The sequence below is a fragment of the Anomaloglossus baeobatrachus genome, chromosome 7 (genome assembly GCF_048569485.1).
Source record: "Anomaloglossus baeobatrachus isolate aAnoBae1 chromosome 7, aAnoBae1.hap1, whole genome shotgun sequence".
Lineage (NCBI taxonomy): Eukaryota > Metazoa > Chordata > Amphibia > Anura > Aromobatidae > Anomaloglossus > Anomaloglossus baeobatrachus.
The window spans coordinates 68,667,110-68,691,709 of record NC_134359.1 but is presented as its reverse complement, the minus strand read 5'-3'; the positions used below and the strand labels follow the sequence as shown (position 1 = coordinate 68,691,709).

Sequence of the window (24,600 nt, the reverse complement as noted above, 5' to 3'; positions counted from 1 at the left end):
CACATCACAGGACTGCCAATCGGATCAGGGAATGGTGTGTTCAACACCTGAGCACGTTAAATCCCGCTGTCATAGATTGACAGCGAGACTTAACTAGTTAACAGGTGCAGTGGATCTCCAATCCACCCTCTCTTGTTATGATGGGTAACATGCGGGCTCGCCACCCGAGCCCGCATTAAAGGGACACACACGATCTATGATGTACCAGTATGTAATAGGTCATGAAGAGATGAAGAATCATGCACATGAGGATACAGTGGAATGCTGGTGTTCTGATCTGTCATGTATGCTTTTAAAACTTTTCTTCCAAGAGAAGTTAACAGAAGTGTTTGCAGCTCTGGGCAACAATTTAGTAACAATTTAATACTGACGTGTCACCTAGAAACAGTGATACTTGTTTTTGCAGTAACATAGACTTTTTTTGAGTGATAACATTAAAGCAGAGAGCATGCAAAACATACATATTCGGGGTTTTTTCTTTAACTATCTGTAATAGAAACATTTGCTTTAGGCATTCATCTTTTGCTTTATCCATAGATAAAGTCTATTTCTTTCATTAGATGTTTTATATTTATGTCTCATTCTTAAGCTTCTGTCTAATGTACCTGTGCTTGTCATATATATATATGCATATACTTTCTTTCTTTAAAACCTGTAAAGTGCAAAAACCAACGAAAAATACTGTATCTTTTAAGTGCCTGAGAAACCAAAGATAGCTCCACCAGAAGAGAAAGCACCAACTCCTGCTGCAAAGAAGGAAATCGCTCCTCCCGGTGCAGGTACATTAGCACAATTTTATACATTTTACTGGAATTATGTGTTGTTTGTGTTTCTTCTTACTAGAGTAGGGCCTCCCTAAAACAATCATACTGTATTTTTTAAGTACCAGAAGTGCATAAGCGAGTAGTCCCAGAGGAAAAGATTCCTGTAGCTGTGCCTAAGAGGGAAGAGGTTCCAGCTCCTAAAGGTACATTCCTCCTTACCCACCTCAGAAAATACTTTGTTAAAGCATTTTGCTGTTTTTACATATTTCTATATTTCCAATCCTGTCCTTAAAGTGCCAGAAATTCCCAAGAAAGTTGTCCCTGAGGAAAAAATTGTCCCTAAAAAAGATGTGCCTGCTCCCAAAGGTACTAAATATTTTATTGACTTGGATTGTCTTATCTTTAAAATCATCATTCCCTTTAAAATCTTGATTTTATTTACCTTCCATTCATATCTTATTTTATGTATGTTTGTCATTGTCTATCATTTTCTTTTTTATCATATCCACTTTATTATGGCCATTATAAAAGACTTGTCATTGTGACAAATAATAATGCAATTGAATCTGCCTTATTTTATGATATTGAGGACCCTTTTATACATTTCAGTGTTCTCTTGTGGCATACAGTGTATGTTGGTGTTTTTTTATGTAAATTGTGACTGCTTTAAGGCTTTTGAAGCCATTCTTATGAATGAACGTGATGTTTTTAAGTACCTGAAGTGGCCAAAAAAGCACAGGACAAAGTGCAAATTCCAGCGGCTAAAAAGGACGTTCCACCAGCCAAAGGTACCTTTCTTCATGGCGGCTTACTCCACATATATGTTACATGTATTGTTTGTTTCCACATATATGTTACATGTATTGTTTGTTTCAACATACATGTTACATATATTGTTTGTTTCCACAGATATGTTACATGTATTGTTTGTTTCCACAGATATGTTACATGTATTGTTTCCACAGATATGTTACATGTATTGTTTGTTTTCACATATATGTTACATATATTGTTTCTTTTATCTACCTTTCTTAACTTACACAAAAAGTGTTATGTGAGTCTTGTAAGACATGTTGTGTAAATACGATATCTTAAAAAAGACATACAAATAAAACCTGTATTTTCAAAGTGATAGAAAAGCATAGAGAAGAGGTACCAGAGCCAAAAGCCCCTGTGGACGCTCCACCTCTTAAAGGTATAATGACTATTTTAATATCTTTTTTCTTTATTCCTTTACCTATGCATGTGAAAAAAAAGATTCAACAAATCTAGCTAATAGTAGTTAGTTAGTTACATGGTTGAGTACCCATTGGCTCAAACAAATGTTGTTTTTAAAGTGCCTGAACCAAGGAAGCCTGCAGAGAAAGTGCCCGCTCCCACGCCTAAAAAAGAAGAGGTTACACCTGCCAAAGGTATACCTCTAAATATAGAATTTGAGTTCTGTAGTATGTTTGTATGTTGAATGTCGCACATATATGTTTGTAGTACATGTGGTTATTCCCCCCAAATCTTAACACGTTTAACATTTTTAAAGTGCCTGAGCCATCTAAGCGTTTTATGCCAGGAGACAAGGCACCCGAGCAAATACCTAAAAAAGAGGAGGCTCGTCCAGTTAAAGGTATACATCGTTCTCTTAAAACTGCAATTATATAATCTCTTATATTGTCTAAAACTGTGTTGCATCTTAAAATATGTCACGTCTATGTCTTAAAACATGTCACGTCATAAATTGTGTTCATATCAAATTTATATGTGGACTTCTGCTTCTTTATGAAATCTTGCTGTCATGTTCCGTTTTGTCCTTTTTTGTCAGTACTCTTGTAGTTTGTTCTTCTTATTGTACTGCCTTATGTTCTGTTGTATTGTTCATAAAATGAATGTAATATTCTTTAAAGTGCCTGAAGCACCTAGGAAGATTATTCCTGAAGAAAAAGTAACAAAGGTCATTCCAGAAGGACCACCTGCCAAAGGTATATACAGTGTTAACTACTTCATTGCATTCCGTATCTCTATATACATGGATTTATTTGTTATATTTCATCTGGGATGTGATAACCAAAAGACAAACATTATTGATTATTAAGATATGAAACCTTGTAAATGGTGTAGTAACATTGGATGCACGTGAACATTAACTTGATCACTCAGGCAAACCAAATCCCAGATTAAATAATAATTCACATGTGAATATTCAGCATTGTCTTTTAAAGTGTAACTGCACTATTAGAAAACTTTTGATGTGCCACAGAGATAAGTTAGACTTTTTTTCAGTAGAGAGTCATGGAGTTTGTCTTCAGTCTCATAAGAAATAAGCACTAAAGATGAGTGAACTTTTGGAGGTTCAGTTCGCTGGCAGCATACAAACCGAATCTACTGGTCCGAACTTAGACCGAGGAGGTTCGGAATCACTGATTGGCAGTTTGAGTCTCCACTCACATACAGTCAGCCATAAGCAGATCATTCCTGGGGGCAGCAGATTACACACTACATCCGAGCATGCTGATGTTACCGACAGTGCAAGCCATTCAAACACTGGAAAAGGCTCGCACAGGGCTGAGAACCAAGCATACCTGAGTACAGCATTGCACGTGCAAGATAAGTTTGCATGTAAAGTATCTGAACTCCAAGCCCTGTTTTTTTAAGTTGGTGTTTGGTTCGAAAACCGAACCTCGGTTTGTTCATCTCTTATAAGCATTTACTTTAATGCTTCTGCTACTTTTGTTTTAATGATTAGGGAAGGTCTTATCACCTAAATCTCACTGATCAAAAACATTTTACATGTCAACAGTTTTCTGAAGGCACATTTACACTATAAAGGAAACCGGTAAGAAACTTTAACCTCCCAAATCATTAATATCACTCTGTAGCCCTTGAAAAATAAGTCGGTGGATCCATTTAGGGTCTCCAATATGTTGTTTCAGTAATGATAAATTGTGGTTTTTGAAGTTTAGTCTGGAATTGCATTGGGCTGTAAAGATACACTTACAGCTTCATACACTTCACTGAATTTCCAAACTAGTAACACCCTCCCTTGGCTGATTGACAGGTCAGTGACCAGTGTACCTAAGAAATCAGTCAGGGGTGGGTTGTGTTAGTGCAGGAATACAGCTGAGTGTAAGGCGCTGTAAGTGCATCTTCACACTTCAATGCATTTCCAACTGAACATCAAGATGCTTTTTCTTGCTGCTGAAGCTTATTCTTCAAGATCTATACAATTACATTAATGGCTTGGGGGTCAAAAGTTGTAGATGAGTTCCCCTTAATAGACATTGAATACAGTATTTATATATCTGAGTGTTTAGTATTGGAACAAGCATAATTCTTTTAAGTTATTTTAAATACTAATTGGGCATGAAGAACAAGATTATGTAGTTTAATAAGTGATAATATTATCCTTGAAGTGCCTGAAGTCTGGAAGACTGCTTCCCCAGAGGCAGAAGAGATTATTGAATTACCTAAAAAGACTGCTTTTTCAGAGGCAGAAGAACTTATTGATTTACCTAAAAAGACAGTTACCCCTAAAGTTAAAGGTATTCCTCAAAAGTCATCTTCATCTTTAATGTTACTAATATCTTCAAACATGTGTATATGTGTGTTTTGTCTTTTTTAAAATCTTTAAAAATACTATAGGTTATTTAAGAAAACACTCCATTTAACATTTTTATTATACATAGTTACTTCAGTTGAAAAAAATATATATGTCCATTAAATTTAACCTTTCTTACACCTAGCCGTTTGACCGAGAGAAAAAGATAAAGGGCTACAGACTGACCCAGAGAAAAGATCAAGGTCTACAGACCTGATGATATTAAAGATAAATTATGGACATTGTTATATATTTTTTTTTTTTTATCAGTGCAATAAATCGGATCTGGTCTTCAGCTCACTTAAATTACTATTTAGTTAGTTTTTCCATAAGAAGAAAATTTAGGATAGTTTTAAACAGATATGATGTGGCAACCTTTTCTTTTTAAAAAATAGTGCCACAAGAGTATAGCATATTCCTGAACTCATGCTTACAGAAAGCTAGTGTACCCTAAGCAAATATTAATGTGTTTATAAAAATAAATCAGGATTAATGCTTTTAGTAAAATACAGAATATTTTTTACTGCCAGAACCACCAAAGATGGCAGTTCCTGATGAAAAGGTTACAATAATACATAAGAAACCAAAGCCTACCAAAGGTACACACATTTACACTTGTCGTCTTCTATTTTGTATTGTTATTTGTCCACAAAAAATAACGTCTTACTAATATCTTTAAGTGCCTACGCCAGAACAAGAGGATAAACTTACCCCTAAACCTCTTAGAAAAAGAGTACCACAGGCCGAAGGTACAACATATATCCAATATACAAATGTAGTGCTGAAGCCATATTTTTTGTTGTGGCCTATAATATTTTCTGTTTACGATAAGGTTTTTAAAGTTTTATATTTACTTTAAAGAACCAGAGGCTTCTTCTAAAGTTACGGTAGAGCAGAAAATATCTACTCCTGTCTCTAAAATAGACATCCCATCTGCCCCTCCCGCTCATAAAGGTATTGATTGCATTAACAATATTTTTTTCTGAAATGGCATGAGCCACAATGTGTGCCTCTTAAAAAGAGATCTGTTTGTAGATTTCTGTATTTTTATAACTCATATTTTAGACCAAACGAAGACTTGAAAATCCATGTCAGAAAGGCTATGTAAACCTTTTTGAATGTTTTCTCATTTGGTAATAAAATACTGGAAGTATTTTATGCTTATCCAGTGGAAGAGATTAAGTAAACAAGAATACTTTAAAAAAAAGATTATACAGCCATTTTGATGTCGATTTTCTAATAAAATCACCAGCCTCATCAGGAGTAAATGGCGTATTTATTTACGCATTTATTTATGTTTTTTATTCTGAAATCTAGTGACAAATCCACATTCATATATTTTAAATAGAGTTTTTGCCATTTGTCTCTAGACTAAAATACTTATTGGTAATTAAGTCTACAGTAGAGACTCATGTAAGCGAAAGGTTAATAAATCCACCATATTTAATTTCTCTTTAAAGTCCCCGAATTACCAAAGAAAATAATCCCCAAACAGCAAGAGCCAACACCTACACCCAAAAAAGATATTTCCCCACAATTTGAAGGTAAAACCGCTAAATCTGGAGATATCCCTATTTATTAAAATATGGACGCAAATAAACAAAAACATGAATATATGTTATCCATGTTCCTTTAAAGAGGCTGAATTTCCAGAAGAAATACTTGAAGAAGAAATGTCAGTCTTTATCCATAAAAAAGAAGAAGTAACTACCACCTTTGAAGGTAGAAACTGGCAGTAGATTAGTCACCATTACAACTATTTGACTATTTTTTTGTCACATTTAATAACATACTGTATGATATAGTCATCTTGTGTGTCTTCATGTGTTATCATGTGATGGTTCAAAAAACTTAAGATCAACTAATATCTTTGAAGTTTCTGAAGACTTGAAACCAGTTACTGAAGAAATTAAGATTCTTCGCCCTACTGTGGATAAGAAGTCTGTTCCACATAAGAAAGGTATACTATCTTTTATATGTCTATGTTTTTATGTTATGTGAGTTATGTATGCTGTTATGTCTACCCTTTCTAAAATCATACTAATATCTTTAAAGTACCTGAGATTCCTCAAGAGGTTCCTCAACAAGAAAGAGTTCTTCGTACACCTTCTAAAAAAGAAGCTGTTCCTCCCGCAAGAGGTACACACAGTACTATGGGTATAATCCACCATTTATGGTTATGTCTGTCAATGAATGGAGGGTGTCTTCTGGACTTTTGTTGTGTTCCCTTTTTAAAGTCTTACTAATATCTTTATTCCTCAAGAACCAACTCATAGAGAAAAAATGCGTCATATTCCTTCTAAAAGAGATGTTACTTCTGCTGAACAAGGTATATATTACCTTAATCACAACCAATCATGTATTCATTTTATATAATCTATAACTATTTATGTAATATAGATATAAAGTTTGTTGTTAAGCACATATTGTAAAGTCTTACTAATATCTTTAAAGTACCGGAGATTATCCAAGAAGATTATCAAGAAGAGAAGTTGCCTTATTCATTCCCCCAAAAAGTTACTCCTATTTCACAAGGTATACATCACTTGTTATTTGGAGCTATCTTTTTATCTTTGGAAGCTTTTATATAAGTAGCTTTCTAACTTTTACTTAGTACTAAATTTCATCACCTTTAAAAAATACTTTAGGAGAGAAAATGGAAGTTACAGGCCCCGAAGGAAAGCTAATTCCTTCCATTGAAGGTATACTTTACTAATGAAACTTGCTTTAAGCCTGTCTGTATTTTAATGTAAACATTAAAATAGTACTATTTTCTTTGATGACAGAATTATTAACAGAAGAAGAAGAAAAAGTATACATTGTAACACTCCCAAAAATAATGTCCACTGAAGGTATATATACCTCAATGTGCAAATGAAGCTAAATAAATTACTTAATACTATTAAGCATATCATTTATCAATACTGTCTAAGTCTAATTCTTAGACAGTGCAAAATTACACTTGATGACCTAAAATAAGTCAGATTTATCATAGCTGTTCATGCTGTTTGAAAAATCTACAGCATCTATTAATTGCCATGCTTTGTGGCAGAAATTTTCTTTGTGGCACAATATTTTTCTGCATTTTTTGTACACATTAAGCCACAACCTTTCCACTAAGCAAGGCTTCTTTTTGGTGCAATCAGGCTTCTCATCGGAAAGGGGAAAAAAGTGTCTTTGCACCCTATCCGACAATATGGAATAAATCAAGACAGTCAATTAGAAATTAATTATTAAATTAGACCACTTCAACTAAAATTATACTAATATCTTTTAAGTGACAGAGGTTTCACCCAAGACAAAAGAAAAAACTACAAATGTTGTCACCAAAGGAGTAGTTCATCATGTAGAAGGTAGACATCTTTGTTTAGTTTCTCTTGTAGACCGTAACATTTTTATTTTAAAATCACATCTTTATAGTAAGATTCAGAACTAATGCTAAGTTATTACTAATGTCTTTAAAGTTCCTGAGGCTCCAACAAAATTGACCCCAGACACAAAAGTACTAAAGTCTAAAAAAGATACAAAGTCAACTCCTAAAGGTATATTCACAAATGCGGTATAAAAAGAATATGTTGGCTACTAACTAGTTCTTTTAGTTAGTGATAATTTATTAAAAGAACTACTATCTGTTTAATAACAGAGGATTCAAGAAAGACAGAAGAGAAGCCTACAGCGATTCTGTCCAAAAAAGACTTATTTCATCAGATCAAAGGTAGATAATATTAACCCCAATATATCTAGTTGATCATATGACTAAGAGAACGTTCTAACAATTGGACATATACAAATATATTTAAAGTTCCTGAGATGCCTGTGAAGTTGGCCCAAGAAAAAGATATCACAACCTCTAGAAAAGAAGAGAAGTCAAGATTTAAAGGTATAGTAGCTTATAAAGAGATATTCCTCAATATGAATAATTCTAGTTAAAAAGCTACAATTGTTAAATAGTGTGCCTCACAAATCTCAAATAGCAGTTAATAAACTCTTAGGCTGTGTGCCCAGGATCAGGGTTCACAGCATTTTGTATGCAGCGTGTTTTTGTTGCGTCCAAAATGCTGCGTTGCACAGTGGATGGGATTTTTAGAAATTCCATGCCCACTGTGCTTGTTTGTCCCGCAGTGAAAATTGACCTGCGGTGCAGCTTCCCGAGCCGCAGCATGTCAATTGGTTGGTGCGGAGATGCAAGTGTTCTCCGCAGGGAGAACAGAGAGAGAGATCACAACTACCCAGCCCAGATCGTACCTGCAGTCTTCTGCGGAGAAGACTCATGGCCCTGCAGGTCAGGACCCTCTGTGTCAAGGACATAGTGGGTCCTGATCATGTGCACATACCCTTAAAGCTCCTATTATATAGTGTAGCCCTAAAACCAGATTGTGACAGTTTTAATCTTGTCATACCACAATATTTACAGAATGTGATGACAATCTAGTTTCTAAAAATAAATGTTGGAAGATGTTTAAGTTAGAATTTAGAATATATATATATATATATATATATATATATATATATATATATATATATCTGCGAAAATGATTGCTACTGGAAAGCATGTCATTCATCCCATAGCATAATATGAAAGAAAACTAGTCCTATTTGAGAACTTTATATTAACGGATAAATATAGAGATAGAAACAACAGTTTCATTGAAATATGTACTCTACTACTAAAAGTAGGTATTTGACGGCTGTATAAATGCAGACTTGCTCGTCTTACAAGGCTTTCTAAAGGAGCAAATTCTTGCATATTTAAACAGCATTTTGCAGGTAAAGTTACATTTTGAGATTTTAAAACAAAAAAAACATAAATTTATTGTTTTCCAAAGAACCCAAGAGATCAGAGAAAGAAGAGAAAATTCCTACCTATGTCCCCGAAAAAGAAAAAGAATATATTTACATGGACGGTATGTCTACTGTAAATTATAATATAAATTTAACTTACAATAAATATATATTCAAACAAACCTAATAAATTAATTATATATATATTTTCAAGAACCCGATGAGCAAAAAGTAAATTTAGTAGAAGAGGAACGGATTGCAATTACTGAACGAAGAAAAGCTTTCCATGAGGAAGGTAAACAGCAACATAATATTTATCTTAGTGGTATACATACTAGATGCTATGTATATGGCACCTACTTACTATTTTACTAAGCTAGTTACTAATATCTTTAAAGAACTAGAATATCCAAGAAGAACAGCTTCGGAAGAAAAACTGGGCATTAAGGCTCAGAAACATGAAATTCCACCTACTATTGAAGGTACACTGTCAGTTTTATTTGGCTCAACTATTTTATCCAATATTCTTAGCTGCTAGTTCTCTTTCAAGAACTAACATTTAACTAATATCTTCATGGTTAGAAGAGCTTCCAAAGAAACCAACAGCCAAGGAGAAAACACCTAGAAGAGAAATTTCCTCTCGCGTGGAAGGTACATCATCGTGTATCCATTAATACTAATTATAATTTTAACATTATTTATATTTTGCTGACATAAAACTATATTTAAAATAGAAAGGGATGCAGAAAGATTGACCCCGGGAAAGATACCTCAAAGTGGCATTTTCAAAAAAGGATTGACCTCTAAAGAAGAAGGTATATATTTATTTATTTGATTATTAGTCAGCTTAACTTTACAGAAATGATTATATCAAATTTATTCTAAGAAAAAAATACTACTTGTTAACATTACAAATTAAAAATATATGTCAACATAATCTAACAGTAATCTTGGAATTTAAAATGTTCAGGAAGCCACTGAATGGCTTATTTATTTAGCCTAAACTAGAAAAAGGAAACCTAGGTAGTATTTTCTCTAGTTTTCATTTTGACATAAAGCATGCTTTTTCAGTTACAGCAAAACCTGCTAAATCTTCACTACACCTTTCTAAATTTTGAACTTGTAGGCAAATGTTAAGAAAAAAATAATAATTTATATTGCAAAATTATTTTTTTTATTTAGAAAAATAAAAAGCAATCATATCTTTTCAATTGAAAGTAATTGAATTGCCTAATTCATTAAAGAATAACACTACTATATAGTGATTACAAGTTAGAAATAATACTCATCAATGCACTTTTATTTACTCTTATAATCTGGAATTTCTTAGATATTCATAAACAGCTAAAACCAGATTGGAAACTACTAATTGATGTATCTAATCAAAATATTGCCTTTCAAATAGAAAGTATATCATAGTGTTTTCAATATATTTTCTATCCAATTATCAAAAGAAATAAAAAATTACTAATACCATAAATATAGACTTATAAAAATAATATATTGCGTTTAATAGATGACCCAAAAATTTCGAAAGAAGCTTTGAAACCTTCTGTAACTGAGAAGAAAATTGTTTCCAGCAAAGAAGGTATATAATTAGCAAATTTCACCTTTTATTTCAGCCATGTATTTAAGGCAATAAGTCAGAAGCCATTATAATTTATAATAAAAATAAAAATGTTTTCACTTAATTAAATTTTCGTCTTTCATCAGAAATTTCTCCTTCATAGGGAAGTTACTAAGCCTTATGATTAGAACATTAAATCATAAATGTTAACATTTTAGTTATCAGAGTAATTTCTTACTAATATCTTATTTAATAGATGTTACCAGACCTTCCACTGAAGACAAACCAAAAATTACTAAAAGAGAAGCTACTTCCAAAGTGGAAGGTAAAAGGCATTAGCTTTCATAATATAAAAATATAATTCACCAAACTATATTCTAAATTAATATAATTATATTTTAATATATGTAAATTAGTTGACACTCAGACGAGACTGAGTCGTCAGGAGATTCCTAAAAGTATTAAATCTAAAACTAACCTTCTTAAGGAAGGTAATTTATGTCATACCATATACTTTCTACAGCAACCAATAAGTGATGCATTCAAAAATGCTAGTTTTAAGCTGATATCTTATTTGACAGATATCACAAAAGTACATATCTCTGAAGACAAGCCAAAAATGATTATTACTAAGAGAGACATTACTTCCAGAGTGGAAGGTAAAATACAATATATTTTTTTACTGTAACTATATATCTATTCAAATTATAGTTTTTAGTAAAATAATTACATTTTAATCTATTTAAATTAGATGAAACCAAGGAAAAACCAATCCCTCAGGAAATGCCACAAGTAATTAAGCCTAAAAAAGAAACCGACCTTCATAAAGAAGGTACTATATAATATAAAATCTACCATCCACTGGAACCATTAATTGATCAATTAAAAAATCTTCCCGAAAAAAGCGAAAACTAATTCTTAGCTAACATCTTGTTCAATAGATATCACAAGATCTATCACTCAAGACAAGCCAAAAATTACTGTAGCTAAGGGAGAAGACACTTTCAAAGTGGAAGGTAAAACACAATATCTTTTTTACTGTAATCATATAAATCCTAAAATTATAGTCTATGGTAAAGTTATAACAATTTAATTTTTTAAAATTAGTTGACACTAAGGAAAGACCGATCAATCAGGATATCCCACAAACAATTAAGCCGAAAAAAGAAACCAACCTTCCTAAAGAAGGTACTATATATTCTAAAATCTACCATCCACAGTAACCAATAATTCTTCAGATGAAATATATTGACTAAAAGCCAAATACTGATTTGTTGCTAACATCTTGCTCAGTAGATATCTCAAAGAAATCTATCACTGAAGACAGACCAAAAATTTCTGTAGCTAAGAAAGAAAGTATTTCCAAAGTGGAAGGTAAAACACAATATATTTTTTTACTGTAACCATATAAATCATTACCTTTTAGTCTATAGTAAAATAATTACATTTAAATCTACTTAAATTAGTTGACACCAATGAAAGACCAATCCCTCAAGTGATGTCACAAAAAATTAAGCCTAAAAAAGAAACTGGCCTTCATAAAGAAGGTACTATATATTATAAAACCTACCATCCACAGAAACCAATAATTCATCAATAAAAATATGCATTAAAAAATACTAATTTATATCTAACATCTTATTAAATAGATATCACAAGACCTAGCACTGAAGACAAGCCAAAACTTACTGTAGCTAAGAGAGAAGATACTTCCAAAGTGGATGGTAAAACGCAATATCTATTTTTACTGTAATCATAGAAATCATCAAATTATTGTCTATAGAAAAGTAATAATATTTTAATCTATTTAAATTAGTTGAGACTAAGGAAAGGTCAATCCCTCAGGATTTCCGACAAACAATTAAGTCTAAAAAAGAATCTGGCCTTCATAAAGAAGGTACTATATAATATTAAACAAACCATCATCCATAGGAACCATTAATTCATCAATTCAACAAAAAAAATACTAATTTTTAGCTAACATCTTGCTCAATAGATATCACAAGACCTAGCACTGAAGACAAGCCAAAAATTACTGTAAATAAGAGAGAAGATGCTTCCAAAGTGGAAGGTAAAGCACAGTATTTTTTTACTGTAACAATATTAATTCACAGTATTAATTCAACTGAAAAATATTCACTACAAAAATCAAATACTAATTTTTAGCTAACATTTTGCTCAATAGATATCAGAAAAAGATCTGACACTGAAGAAAAGACAAAAATTACTGTTACTAAGGGAGAAGATACAGGTAAAACACAATATTTTTACTGTAATCATAGAAATCATCAAATTATTGTCTAAAGAAAAGTCATAATATTTTAATCTATTTAAATTAGTTGAGACTAAGGACATACCTATCCCTCAGGATATCCGACAAACAATTAAACCTAAAAAAGAATCCGGCCTTCATAAAGAAGGTACTATATAATATAAAACCTACCATCGATATTAACCATTAATTCATCAATTCACCCCCCAAAAAATAAAATACTAATTTGTAGCTAACATCTTCCTCAATAGATATCACAAGACCTAGCACTGAAGACAAGCCAAAAATTACTGTAACTAAGAGAGAAGATGCTTCCAAAGGGAAAGGTAAAACACAATATTTTTTTTTACTGTAACCATATAATCAAATTATAGTCTATTGTAAAATGTGACATATTTTAATATATTTAAATTAGCTGAGAGCAAGGAAAGAAAAATCCATGAGGAGATGCCACAAACATCTAAGCCTAAAAAGGAAACCAGCCTTCATAAAGAAGGTACTATATGTTATAAACTTACCATCCACAGTAGATATTAATTCATCAATCAAAAAATATTCACTACAAAAATCAAATACTAATTTTTAGTTAACATCTTGTTCAATAGATATCAGAAAAAGATCTGACACTGAAGAAAAGACAAAAATTACTTTTACTAAGGGAGAAGATACAGGTGAAACAATAATTTTACTGTAATAATAGAAATCATCAAATTATTGTCGATAGAAAAGTAATAATATTTAAATCTATTTAAATTAGTTGAGACTAAGGACATACCAATCACTCGGGATATCCGACAAACAATTAAACCTAAAAAAGAATCCGGCCTTCATAAAGAAGGTACTATAGAATATAAAATCTACCATCCATATTAACCATTAATTCATCAATTCACCCCCCAAAAAATAAAATACTAATTTGTAGCTAACATCTTCCTCAATAGATATCACAAGACCTAGCACTGAAGACAAGCCAAAAATTACTGTAACTAAGAGAGAAGATGCTTCCAAAGGGGAAGGTAAAACACAATATTTTTTTTTACTGTAGCCATATAATCAAATTATAGTCTATTGTAAAATGTTACATATTTTAATATATTTAAATTAGCTGAGAGCAAGGAAAGAAAAATCCATGAGGAGATGCCACAAACATCTAAGCCTAAAAAGGAAACCAGCCTTCATCAAGAAGGTACTATATGTTATAAACTTACCATCCACAGTAGATATTAATTCATCAATCAAAAAATATTCACTACAAAAATCAAATACTAATTTTTAGCTAACATCTTGTTCAATAGATATCAGAAAAAAAACTGACACTGAAGAAAAAACAAAAATATTTGTAGTTAAGGGAGAAGATACTTCCAAAGTAGAAGGTAAAACACAATATCTGTTTTTACTGTAATCATATAAATCATCAAATTATTGTATATGGAAATTAATATAATTTTAATCAATTTAAATTAGTTGAGACTAAGGCGGGCTTTACACGTTGCGACATCGCTACTGATATATCGTCGGGGTCACGTCGTTAGTGCCGCACATCTGGCGCCGGTAACGACATTGCAACGTGTAAATCCTAGATGCACCAATAAACGATCGCAAAAGCGTTGAAAATCGGTGATCTGTGTAGCGTCAGTCATTTTCATAATGTCGGGTCGACCGCAGGTACGATGTTGTTTGTCGCTCCTGCGGCAGCACACATTGCTGTGTGTAAACCCGCAGGAGTGACAAACATCTCCACCTGCGTCCCAATGGCAATGCGGAAGGGAGAAGATGGGCGAGATGTTATGTCCCGCTCATCTCCGCCCCTCCACTTCTATTGGCCGGCCGATTAGTGACGTCGTGGTGACGTCGCTGAGACGCTGAACGCACCTTCCCCTTGAAGGAGGGATTGTTCGGCAGTCACAGTGACGTTGCCAAGCAGGTATGTGACTGTGAAGCTGCCGTAGCAATAATGTTCGCTACGGCAGCAATCACCACATATTGCATGTGTAACAGGGGCGGGTACTATCGCGCTCGGCATCGCTAGCTTATGCTAGCGATGTCGCAACGTGTAAAGTACCCCTAAGGAAAGATCGATCCCTCAGGATATCCCACAAACAATTCAAAAGTCTAAAAGTGAGGTTGGCCTTCATAAATCAGGTACTACATAATATAAAACCTACCATCTTCAGAAACCCATAATTCACCAATTGAAAAATGTTGACTAAAAAAAACCTAATTTGTAGCTAACATCTTGCTCAATAGATATCACAAGACCTACCACTGAAGTCAAGCCAAAAATTACTGTAACTAAGAGAGAAGATGCTTCCAAAGTGGAAGGTAAATCACAATATATTTTTACTGTAACCATATAATTCATCAAATTATAATCTATGGTAAAATATTTATATTTTAATATACTTAAATTAGTTGAGACCAAGGAAAGAAAAATCCGTGAGGAGATGCCACAAACATCTAAGCCTAAAAAAGAAACCAGCCTTCATAAAGAAGGTACTATATATTATAAAACTTGCCATCCACAGTAGCTATTAATTCATTAATCAAGAAACATGCATTAAAAAATAAAATACTAATTTTTAGCTAACATCTTGTTCAATAGATAACAGAAAAGTAATAATATTTTATTCTATTTAAATTAGTTGAGACTAAGGAAAGACCAATCCCTCAAGATATCCGACAAACAATTAAGCCTAAAAAAGAATCCAGCCTTCATAAAGAAGGTATTATATAATCTAAAACCTACCATCCATTGGAACGATTAATTCACCGATTAAAAATTTTCAACCAAAAAAATCCCAAAATACTAATTTGTAGCTAACATCTTGCTCAATAGATATCACAAGACCTAGCACTGAAGACAAGCCAAAAATTACTGTGACTAAGAGAGAAGATGCTTCCAAAGGGGAAGGTAAACCACAATATCTTTTTTACTGTAACCATATAATTCATCAAATTATATCTTATGGGAAAATGTTTATATTTTACTATACTTAAATTAGTTGAGACCAAGGAAAGAAAAATCCATGAGGAGATGTCACAAACATCTAAGCCTAAAAAGGAAACTGACCTTCATAAAGAAGGTACAATATATTATAAAACCTACCATCCAGAGTAACTATTAATTCATAAACTGAAAAATATTCACTAAAAGAATCAAATACTAATGTTTAGCTAACATATTGTTCAATAGATATCACAGGGAGATCAATCACTGAAAAAAAGCCAAAAATTACTGATACTAAGGCAGAAGATACTTCCAAAGTGGAAGGTAAAATACAATATCTATTTATACTGTGATCATATAAATCATCAAATTATTATCTATAACAAGTAATAACATTTTAATCTACTTAAATTAGTTGGCATCAATGAAAAACCTGTCCCACAAACAAGTAAGCCTAAAAAAGGATCCGGCCTTCATAAAGAAGGTACTACATAATATAAAAACTACCATCCACACTAACCAATAATTCCTCAATTGAAAAATGTTCACTAAAAGTACAAAATACTAATTTGTAGCTAACATCTTGCTCAATAGATATCACAAGACCTAACACTGAAGCCAAGCAAAAAACTACTCTAACTAAAAGAGAAGATACTTCCAAAGTGGAAGGTAAATCACAATACAATTTTTTACTGTATAATATAATTCAACAAATTATAGTCTATGGTCAAATGTTTATATTTTAATATACTTAAATTAGTTGAGACCAAGGAAAGAAAAATCCATGAGGAGATGCCACAAACATCTAAGCCTAAAAAAGAAACCAGCCTTCATAAAGAAGGTACTATAGGTAATAAAATCTACCATCCACAGTAGCTATTAATTAATCAACTGAAACATTTTCATTACAAAAATCAAATACTAATTTTTAGCTAACATCTTGTTCAATAGATATCAGAAAAAGATCAGATACTGAAGAAAAGACAAAAATTACTGTAGCTATGGGAGAAGATACTTATAACGTGGAAGGTAAAACACAGTAACTATTTTTACTGTAATCATATAAATCATCAAATTATTGTCTATGGAAATTAATAAAAAATTTAATCAATTAAAACTAGTTGAGACTAAGGAAAGACCAATCCCTCAGGATATCCCACAAACAATTAAGCCTAAAAAAGAGATTGGCCTTCATGAAGAAGGTACTATATAATATAAAACCTACCATCCACAATAACCATTAATTCATAAATTGAAAAATGTTCACCAAAGCTACAAAATACTAATTTGTAACTAACATCTTGCTCAATAGATATCACAACACCTAGCACTGAAGGCAAGCCAAAAATTACTGTAACTAAGAGACAAGATGCTTCCAAGGTGGAAGGTAAATCACAATATGTTTTACTGTAACTATATAATTAATCAAATTATAGTCTGTGGTAAAATATTTATAATGTATTATACTTAAATTAGTTGAGAACAAGGAAATAAAAATCCCTGTGGAGATGCCACAAACATCTAAGCCTAAAAACGAAAACAACTTTCATAAAGAAGGTACTATATATTATAAAACTTACCATCCACATTAGCTATTAATTCAACTGAATAATATTCACTACAAAAATCAACTTACCATCCACATTAGCTATTAATTCAACTGAATAATATTCACTACAAAAATCAAATACTAATTTCTAGCTAATATCTTGTTTAATAGATATCAGAAAAAAATCTAACTCTGAGGAAAAGACAAAAATAACTGTAGCTAAGGGAGACGATATTTACAAAGTGGAAGGTAAAATACAATATCTAATTTTACTTTAATCATAGAAATCATAAAATTATTGTCTATAGAAAAGTAATATTTTAATCTATTTAAATTAGTTGAGACTAAAGCCCGCTTTACACGTTGCAATTTCGCATACGATTTGGTATGCGATTTGCAACGCCCCCATCGTATGTGCGGCACGTTCAATTTGTTGAACGTGCCGCACATATGAGTAACCCCCTGTCACACGTACTTACCCGTCCATACGACCTCGATGTGGGCGGCGAACGTCCACTTCCTAGAGTGTGAGGGACGTTCGGCGTCACATCGACGTCACGCGGCAGTCGGCCAATAGAAGCGGAGGGGCAGAGCTGAACGTAAACATCTTGCCCACCTCCTTCCTTCCACATTGTGGGCTGGGAGCCACAGGACGTAGGTAAGATCTGTTCATCGTTCCGGTTGTGTCACACACTGCGATGTGTGCTACCCCAGGTACGATGAACAATCTGACGTGCAATTCTAGAGACAGGTACGATGTGTATGCGAAGAACATTTTAACGTTCAATCGCAATCGCACGTACCTGTCACACACTGCAATGTACTTACAATGCCGGATGTACGTCACTTACGACGTGACCCCGCCGACACATTGTAAGATACATTGCAGCGTGTAAAGCAGGCTTAAGGAAAGGCTAATTCCTCAGGATATCCCACAAACAATTAAGCCTAAAAAAGAATCCAGCCTTCATAAAGAAGGTACTATGTAATATAAAACCAACAAGCAACAGTGAACATTAATACATCAATTGAAAAATGTTCATTTAAAAAACAAAATACTAATTTGAAGCTAACATCTTGCTCAATAGATATGACAAGACCTAGTACTGAAGACAAGCCAAAAACTACTGTAACTAAGAGAGAAGAAACTTACAAAGGGGAAGGTAAATCCCAATATCTTTTTTACTGAAACCATATAATTCAGCAAATTGTAGTCAATGGCAACATATTTAGGTTGTATTATACTTAAATTAGTAGAGACCAAGGAAAGAAAAATCCTTGAGGAGAAGCCACAAACATATAAGCCTAAAAGAGAAACCAGCCTTCATAAAGAAGGTACTATATATTATAAAACTTACCATCCATGATAGCTACTAATTCATCAATTGAAAAATATTAATTACAAAAATCAAATACTAATTTTTAGCTAACATCTTGTTTAATAGATATCAGAAAAAGATCTGACACTGAAGAAAAGACAAAAATTACTGTTACTAAGGGAGAAGATAGTTCCAAAGTGGAAGGTAAAACACAGTATCTATTTTTACTGTGCACTTAGAAATCATCAAATTATTGTTTATAAAAAAGTAATAACATTTAAATCTACTTAAATTAGTTGGCACCAATGAAAAACCGGTCCCTCAGGATATCCCCCAAACAATTAAGCCTAGAAAAGAATCCGGCATTTATAAAGAAGGTACTATATAATATAAAACCTACCATCCACAGGAACCATTCATTCATAAATTGAAACATGTTCACTAAAAAAACAAAAAACTAATTTGTAGTTAACATCTTGCTCAATAGATATCACAAGACCTAGCACTGAAGATAAGTCAAAAACTATTCTAACTAAGAGAGAAGATGCTTCCAAAGTAGAAGGTAAATTACAATATATTTTTACTGTAATCATATAATTAATGAAATTATAGTCTATGGTAAAATATTTATAATATATTATACTTAAATTAGTTGAGACCAAGGAAAGAAAAATCCCTGGGGAGATGCCACAAACATCTAAACCTATAAAAGAAACCAGCCCTCATAAAGAAGGTACTATATTTTATAAAAATTACCATCCACAGTAGCTATTAATTCAACAACTGAAAAATATTAATTACAAAAATCAAATATTAAATTTTAGCTAATATCTTGTTCAATAGATATTAGAAAAAGATCTGATACTGAAGAAAAGGCAAAAATTATAGTTGCTAAGGGAGAAGATACTTCAAAAGTGGAAGGTAAAACACAATATCTTTTTCTACTATAATCATATAAATTATCAAATTTAGTCTATAGTAAATTAATAACACTTTAATCCATTTAAATTAGTTGAGAGTAAGGAAAGACCGATCCCTCAGGATTTGCCACAAACAATTAAGCCTAAAAAAGAAACTGACCTTCATAAAGAAGGTACTAAATATTATAAAACTTACCATCTATAGTAACCATTAATTCATCAATTCAAAAATATTTGCTAAAAAAATCCCAACTAATTTGTTACTAACATCTTGCTCAATAGATATCTCAAAGAGATCTATCACCGAAGGCAAACCAAAAATTACTGCAACTAAAGGAGAAGATATTTCCAAAGTGGAAGGTAAAATACAATATTTTTTTTACCATAACCATATAAATCATCAAATGATAGTCTATGGTAAAAGAAAAATATTTTTTAATGTTTTTAAATTAGTTGAGACCAATGAAAGATCAATCCCTCAGGATTTGCCACAAAGAACTAAGCCTAAAAAAGAAAGCAGCCTTCATAAAGAAGGTATGATATATTATCAAACCTACCATCCACAGGAACCATTAATTCATCTAATGAAAACCATCCACTAAAAGACAAAATACAAAATTATAGCAAACATCTTGTTTAATAGATATCCCAAAGAGATCTATCACTGAAGACAAGACAAACATTATTGTAACAAAAAGAGAAGATATTTCCAAAATGGAAGGTAACACAATATATTATTCCCTGTAACTATATAAATCTTAAAATTATAGTCTATAGTAAAATATTTATATTTTAATATACCTAAATTAGTGGAGACTGAAAAAAGATCTGAAGAGATGCCACAAACAGTTAAGCCTAAAAAAGAAAGCGGCCTTCATAGAGAAGGTACAATATATTATAAAAGCTACCTTCCACATTAACCAGTAATTCATCAACTGAAAAATATTTGCTCAAAAAATACTAATTTATAGCTAACATCTTGCTTATCAGATATCTTAAAGAGGTCTATCACTGAAGACAAACCAAAATTTACTGGAACTAAGAAAGAAGATACTTCCAAAGTGGAAGGTAAAACACAATATAATTTTTGCCATAACCATATAAATCATCAACGTATTGGCTATAGTAAAATATTTATATTTTAATATACTTAAATTAGTGGAGACCAAGGAAAGACCTCAGGAGATGCTACAGACAACTAAACCTAAAAAAGAAACTGGAATTCATAAAGAAGGTATTGTATGTTAGATAGCACACCATCAGCAGAAAGTATTGAATTATAAACCGAAAACTATTCAGTATCAAATACTAATATTTAGCTAACATATTTTCAATAGATATTACAACGAAAGCTATCACTGAAGACAAGCCAAAAATAACTGTAACTAAGAAAGAAGATACTTCCAAAGTGGAAGGTAAAACAGAATATCTTCTTTTACTGTAACCATATAAATCAAGTTTTGGTATAGTAAAATAATTATTTTTTATTCTATGTAAATTAGATGAGACCAAGGATAGACCAATCCCTGGGGAGATTCCACAAACATTTAAGCCTAAAAAAGAATTCAGCCTTCATAAAGAAGGTACTATATATTATAAAATCTACCATCCACAGTAACTATTAATTCATCAATTGAAATATATTCCCTAACCCCCCCAACAAAATAGTAATTAGTAACAAATATCTTGTTCAATAGATATCATAAAGAGATCTATCGCTGAAAACGAGCCAAGCATTACTGTAACTAATAGAGAAGATACTTCTAATGGGGAAGGTAAAACACAATATATTTTTTACTGTAACCATAAAATTCACAAAATTATAGTCTTTGCTAAAATATTTATATTTTAATATACTCAAATTAGTTGAAACCAAAGAACGACAACACTCCGTCGAGAAGCCACAAACATCTAAGCCTAAAAAAGAAACCAGCCTTTACAAAGAAGGTACTATATGTTATAAAACCTACCATCTACAGTAACTATTAATTCATCCACTGAAAAATATTCATTACAAAAATCATAAACTAAATTGTAGCTAAAATCTTGCTCAATAGATATCACAAAGAGATCTATCGCTGAAGAAAGGACAAAAATTGGAACTAAGGGAGAAGATACTTCCAAAATGGAAGGTGAAAACAAAATTTAATTTTTTTCCTGTAACCATATAAATCACCCAACTATAGTGTAGAGTAAAATAATTGTATTTTAACCTCTTTAAATTAGTTGAGACCAAGGACAGGCTGATCCCTCAGGAGACACCAGAAATGACTAAACCAAAAAAAGAAACTGGCTTTCATAAAGAAGGTACTATATATTATTTAGCATACCATCCACAGTAACTATTAATTCATCAATTGAAAAATATTCACTAACAAAAATCAAATACTAATTTTAAGCTAACATCTTGGTCAATAGATATTACAATGAGATCTATCATTGAAGACAAGTCAAACATTTCTGTAGCTAAGACAGAAGATATTTCCAAAGTAGGAGGTAAAACATAATATCTTTTTTTTTTTTCATTAACCATGTAAATCATCAAATTATATTCCATAGTAAAATAACTACTTTTTAATTCATGGAATTTAGTTGACGCCAAAGGAAGACGTATACTTGAGGAGATGTCACATACATTTAAGCCTAAAAAAGAAACTGACCTTCATACAGAAGGTACTATTTATTATAAAACCTACTATCCACAGTAACTATTAATTCATCAATTGAAAAAAAATCAAATACTAATTTTTAGCTAACATATTGCTCAATAGATATGACAGGGAGATCTATCACTGAAGAAAAGCCAAAACTTACTGTAACTAAGGGAGAAGATACTTCCAAAGTAGAAGGTGAAACACAATATATTATTTAACTGTACCCATATAAATTATTAAATGACAGTCTATCATAAAATAAGGATATTTTTATTTAAATTAGTTGAGACCAAGAAAAGACCGACTCCTCAGGGGATGCCACAAACGATTAAGCCTGAAATAGAAATGGACCTTCATAAAGAAGGTACTATACAGTATAAAAAAAAATTAAAACACCATCTACTTTACTCATTCATACATCAACTGATAAATATTAAATAAAAGACATTGCATTGACATTTTTAGCTAAAATCTTTCTTAATAGATGTAACAAACAGATCTGTTTCTGAAAAAAAGCCAAACATTAATGTAACTACAAGAGAAGATACTTCCAAAATGGAAGGTAAAACACAATATCTTTTTTTACTGTAACAATATAAATCACTAAAACTATAGTCTATAATATGATATCCAAATTTTAATATATTTAAATTAGTTAAGGCCAAAGAAACACAATTTTTTCCTGTAACCATATAAATCATCAAATTACAGTCTATAGTAAAATAAATAATTACTTCTTAATCTATATATATTAGTTGAGACCAAGAAAAGACAGATTCCAGAGGAGATGCCACAAACAATTAAGCCTAAAAATGAAACCGACCTTCATAAAGAAGGTACTATCCATTATAAAACCTACCATCCACAGAAACCATTAATTCATCACCTAAAGAATATCCAAGTTTTTAAAAAACCTAATTTTTAGCTAACATCTTATTCAATAGATATCTCAAAGAGATCTATCACAGAAGACAGGCCAAGCATTACTGTAACTAAAGGAGAAGATACTTCCAGAGTGGAAGGTAAAAGCCTATAACTTTTTTTACTGTAACCATTTAGATCCCCTAACTATAGTCTATATTAAAATAATTTTATTTCAACCTATGTAAATTAGTTGAGACCAAGGAAAGCGTTACACCTCAGGAAATGCCATAAACAACTAAGCCTAAAAAAAACAAAACAAAAAAAAACAAACTTTCATAAAGAAGGTACTCTATAATATAAAACATACCATCCACGTTAATGTTTAACTCATCAATTGAAAAATATTTAGTAAAAAAAATACTCATTTTTAGCTGCTATCTTGTTCGATAGATATTATAGAGCAAGCAATTCCTGAAGACAAGCCAAAAATTACTTTAAGTATACAAGACGATACTTCCAAAGTAGAAGGTAAAACATGTATATGTTTTACTGTAACCATATAAATCAACAAAAGTATGATCTATAGTAAAATATTTATATTTTAATATACTTAAATTAGTTGAGTTCAAGGAAAGATCGAGGCGTAAGGAGATGTCAGAAACAACTAAACCTAAAAAAGAAACTGTCCTTCATAAAGAAGGTACTATATGTTTTAAAACATATTATTCACAGTAGCTATTAGTTTATAAACTAAAAAAATATTTTCTAAGAAAATAAAATATTAATTTTTAGCTAACATCTTGTTCAATAGATATCACAAGATCTATCACTGAAAGCAAGCCAAAAATGACTATATCTAAGGTAGAAGATACTTCCAACGTGGAAGGTAAAACATAATATGGTTTCTTCTACTGTAGCCATATAGATCATAAAAGTATAGTCAATTGTAAATTAATTATATTTTAATCTCTTCAAATTAGTGGAGACCAAGGAAAGACCGATCCCTCAGGAGTTGTCACAAACTAAGCCTAAAAAAGAAACCGGTGTTCATAAAGAAGGTACTATAAATTATCCAATCCTACCATCCACAGAAACCATTACTTCATCACCTAAAAATATCCACAAAAAAGCAAAATACTAATTGTTAGCTGACATCTTGTTCAATAGATATCACAAAGAGAGCTATCACAGAAGACCAGCCAAAAATTATTGTATCTAAGGGAGAAGATACTTCTAAAATAGAAGGTAAACAATAACAATATGGTTTATTTTACTGTAACCATATTGATCATAAAATTATAGTCAATTGTAAAATAATTATATTTTAACCTCTTTAAATTAGTGGAAATCAAGGAAAGATCGATTTTTCAGGAATT

At 31.7% G+C, this 24,600-nt stretch overlaps 1 protein-coding gene across 5 annotated transcripts in view; it reads left to right on the top strand.

Moving 5' to 3' along the window:
* Nucleotides 1–24,600, top strand: part of TTN (titin) — a 312,175-nt gene that overhangs the window by 169,030 nt on the left and 118,545 nt on the right. For all 5 annotated transcript variants that reach the window (XM_075317392.1, XM_075317390.1, XM_075317394.1 and 2 more), the window contains 8 exons: nucleotides 696–779; nucleotides 884–967; nucleotides 1,059–1,130; nucleotides 1,478–1,552; nucleotides 1,894–1,959; nucleotides 2,102–2,176; nucleotides 2,299–2,382; nucleotides 2,660–2,734. In XM_075317392.1, the coding sequence (XP_075173507.1) occupies nucleotides 696–779; nucleotides 884–967; nucleotides 1,059–1,130; nucleotides 1,478–1,552; nucleotides 1,894–1,959; nucleotides 2,102–2,176; nucleotides 2,299–2,382; nucleotides 2,660–2,734 (615 nt within the window). The remainder of the gene's footprint in view (nucleotides 1–695; nucleotides 780–883; nucleotides 968–1,058; nucleotides 1,131–1,477; nucleotides 1,553–1,893; nucleotides 1,960–2,101; nucleotides 2,177–2,298; nucleotides 2,383–2,659; nucleotides 2,735–24,600) is intronic.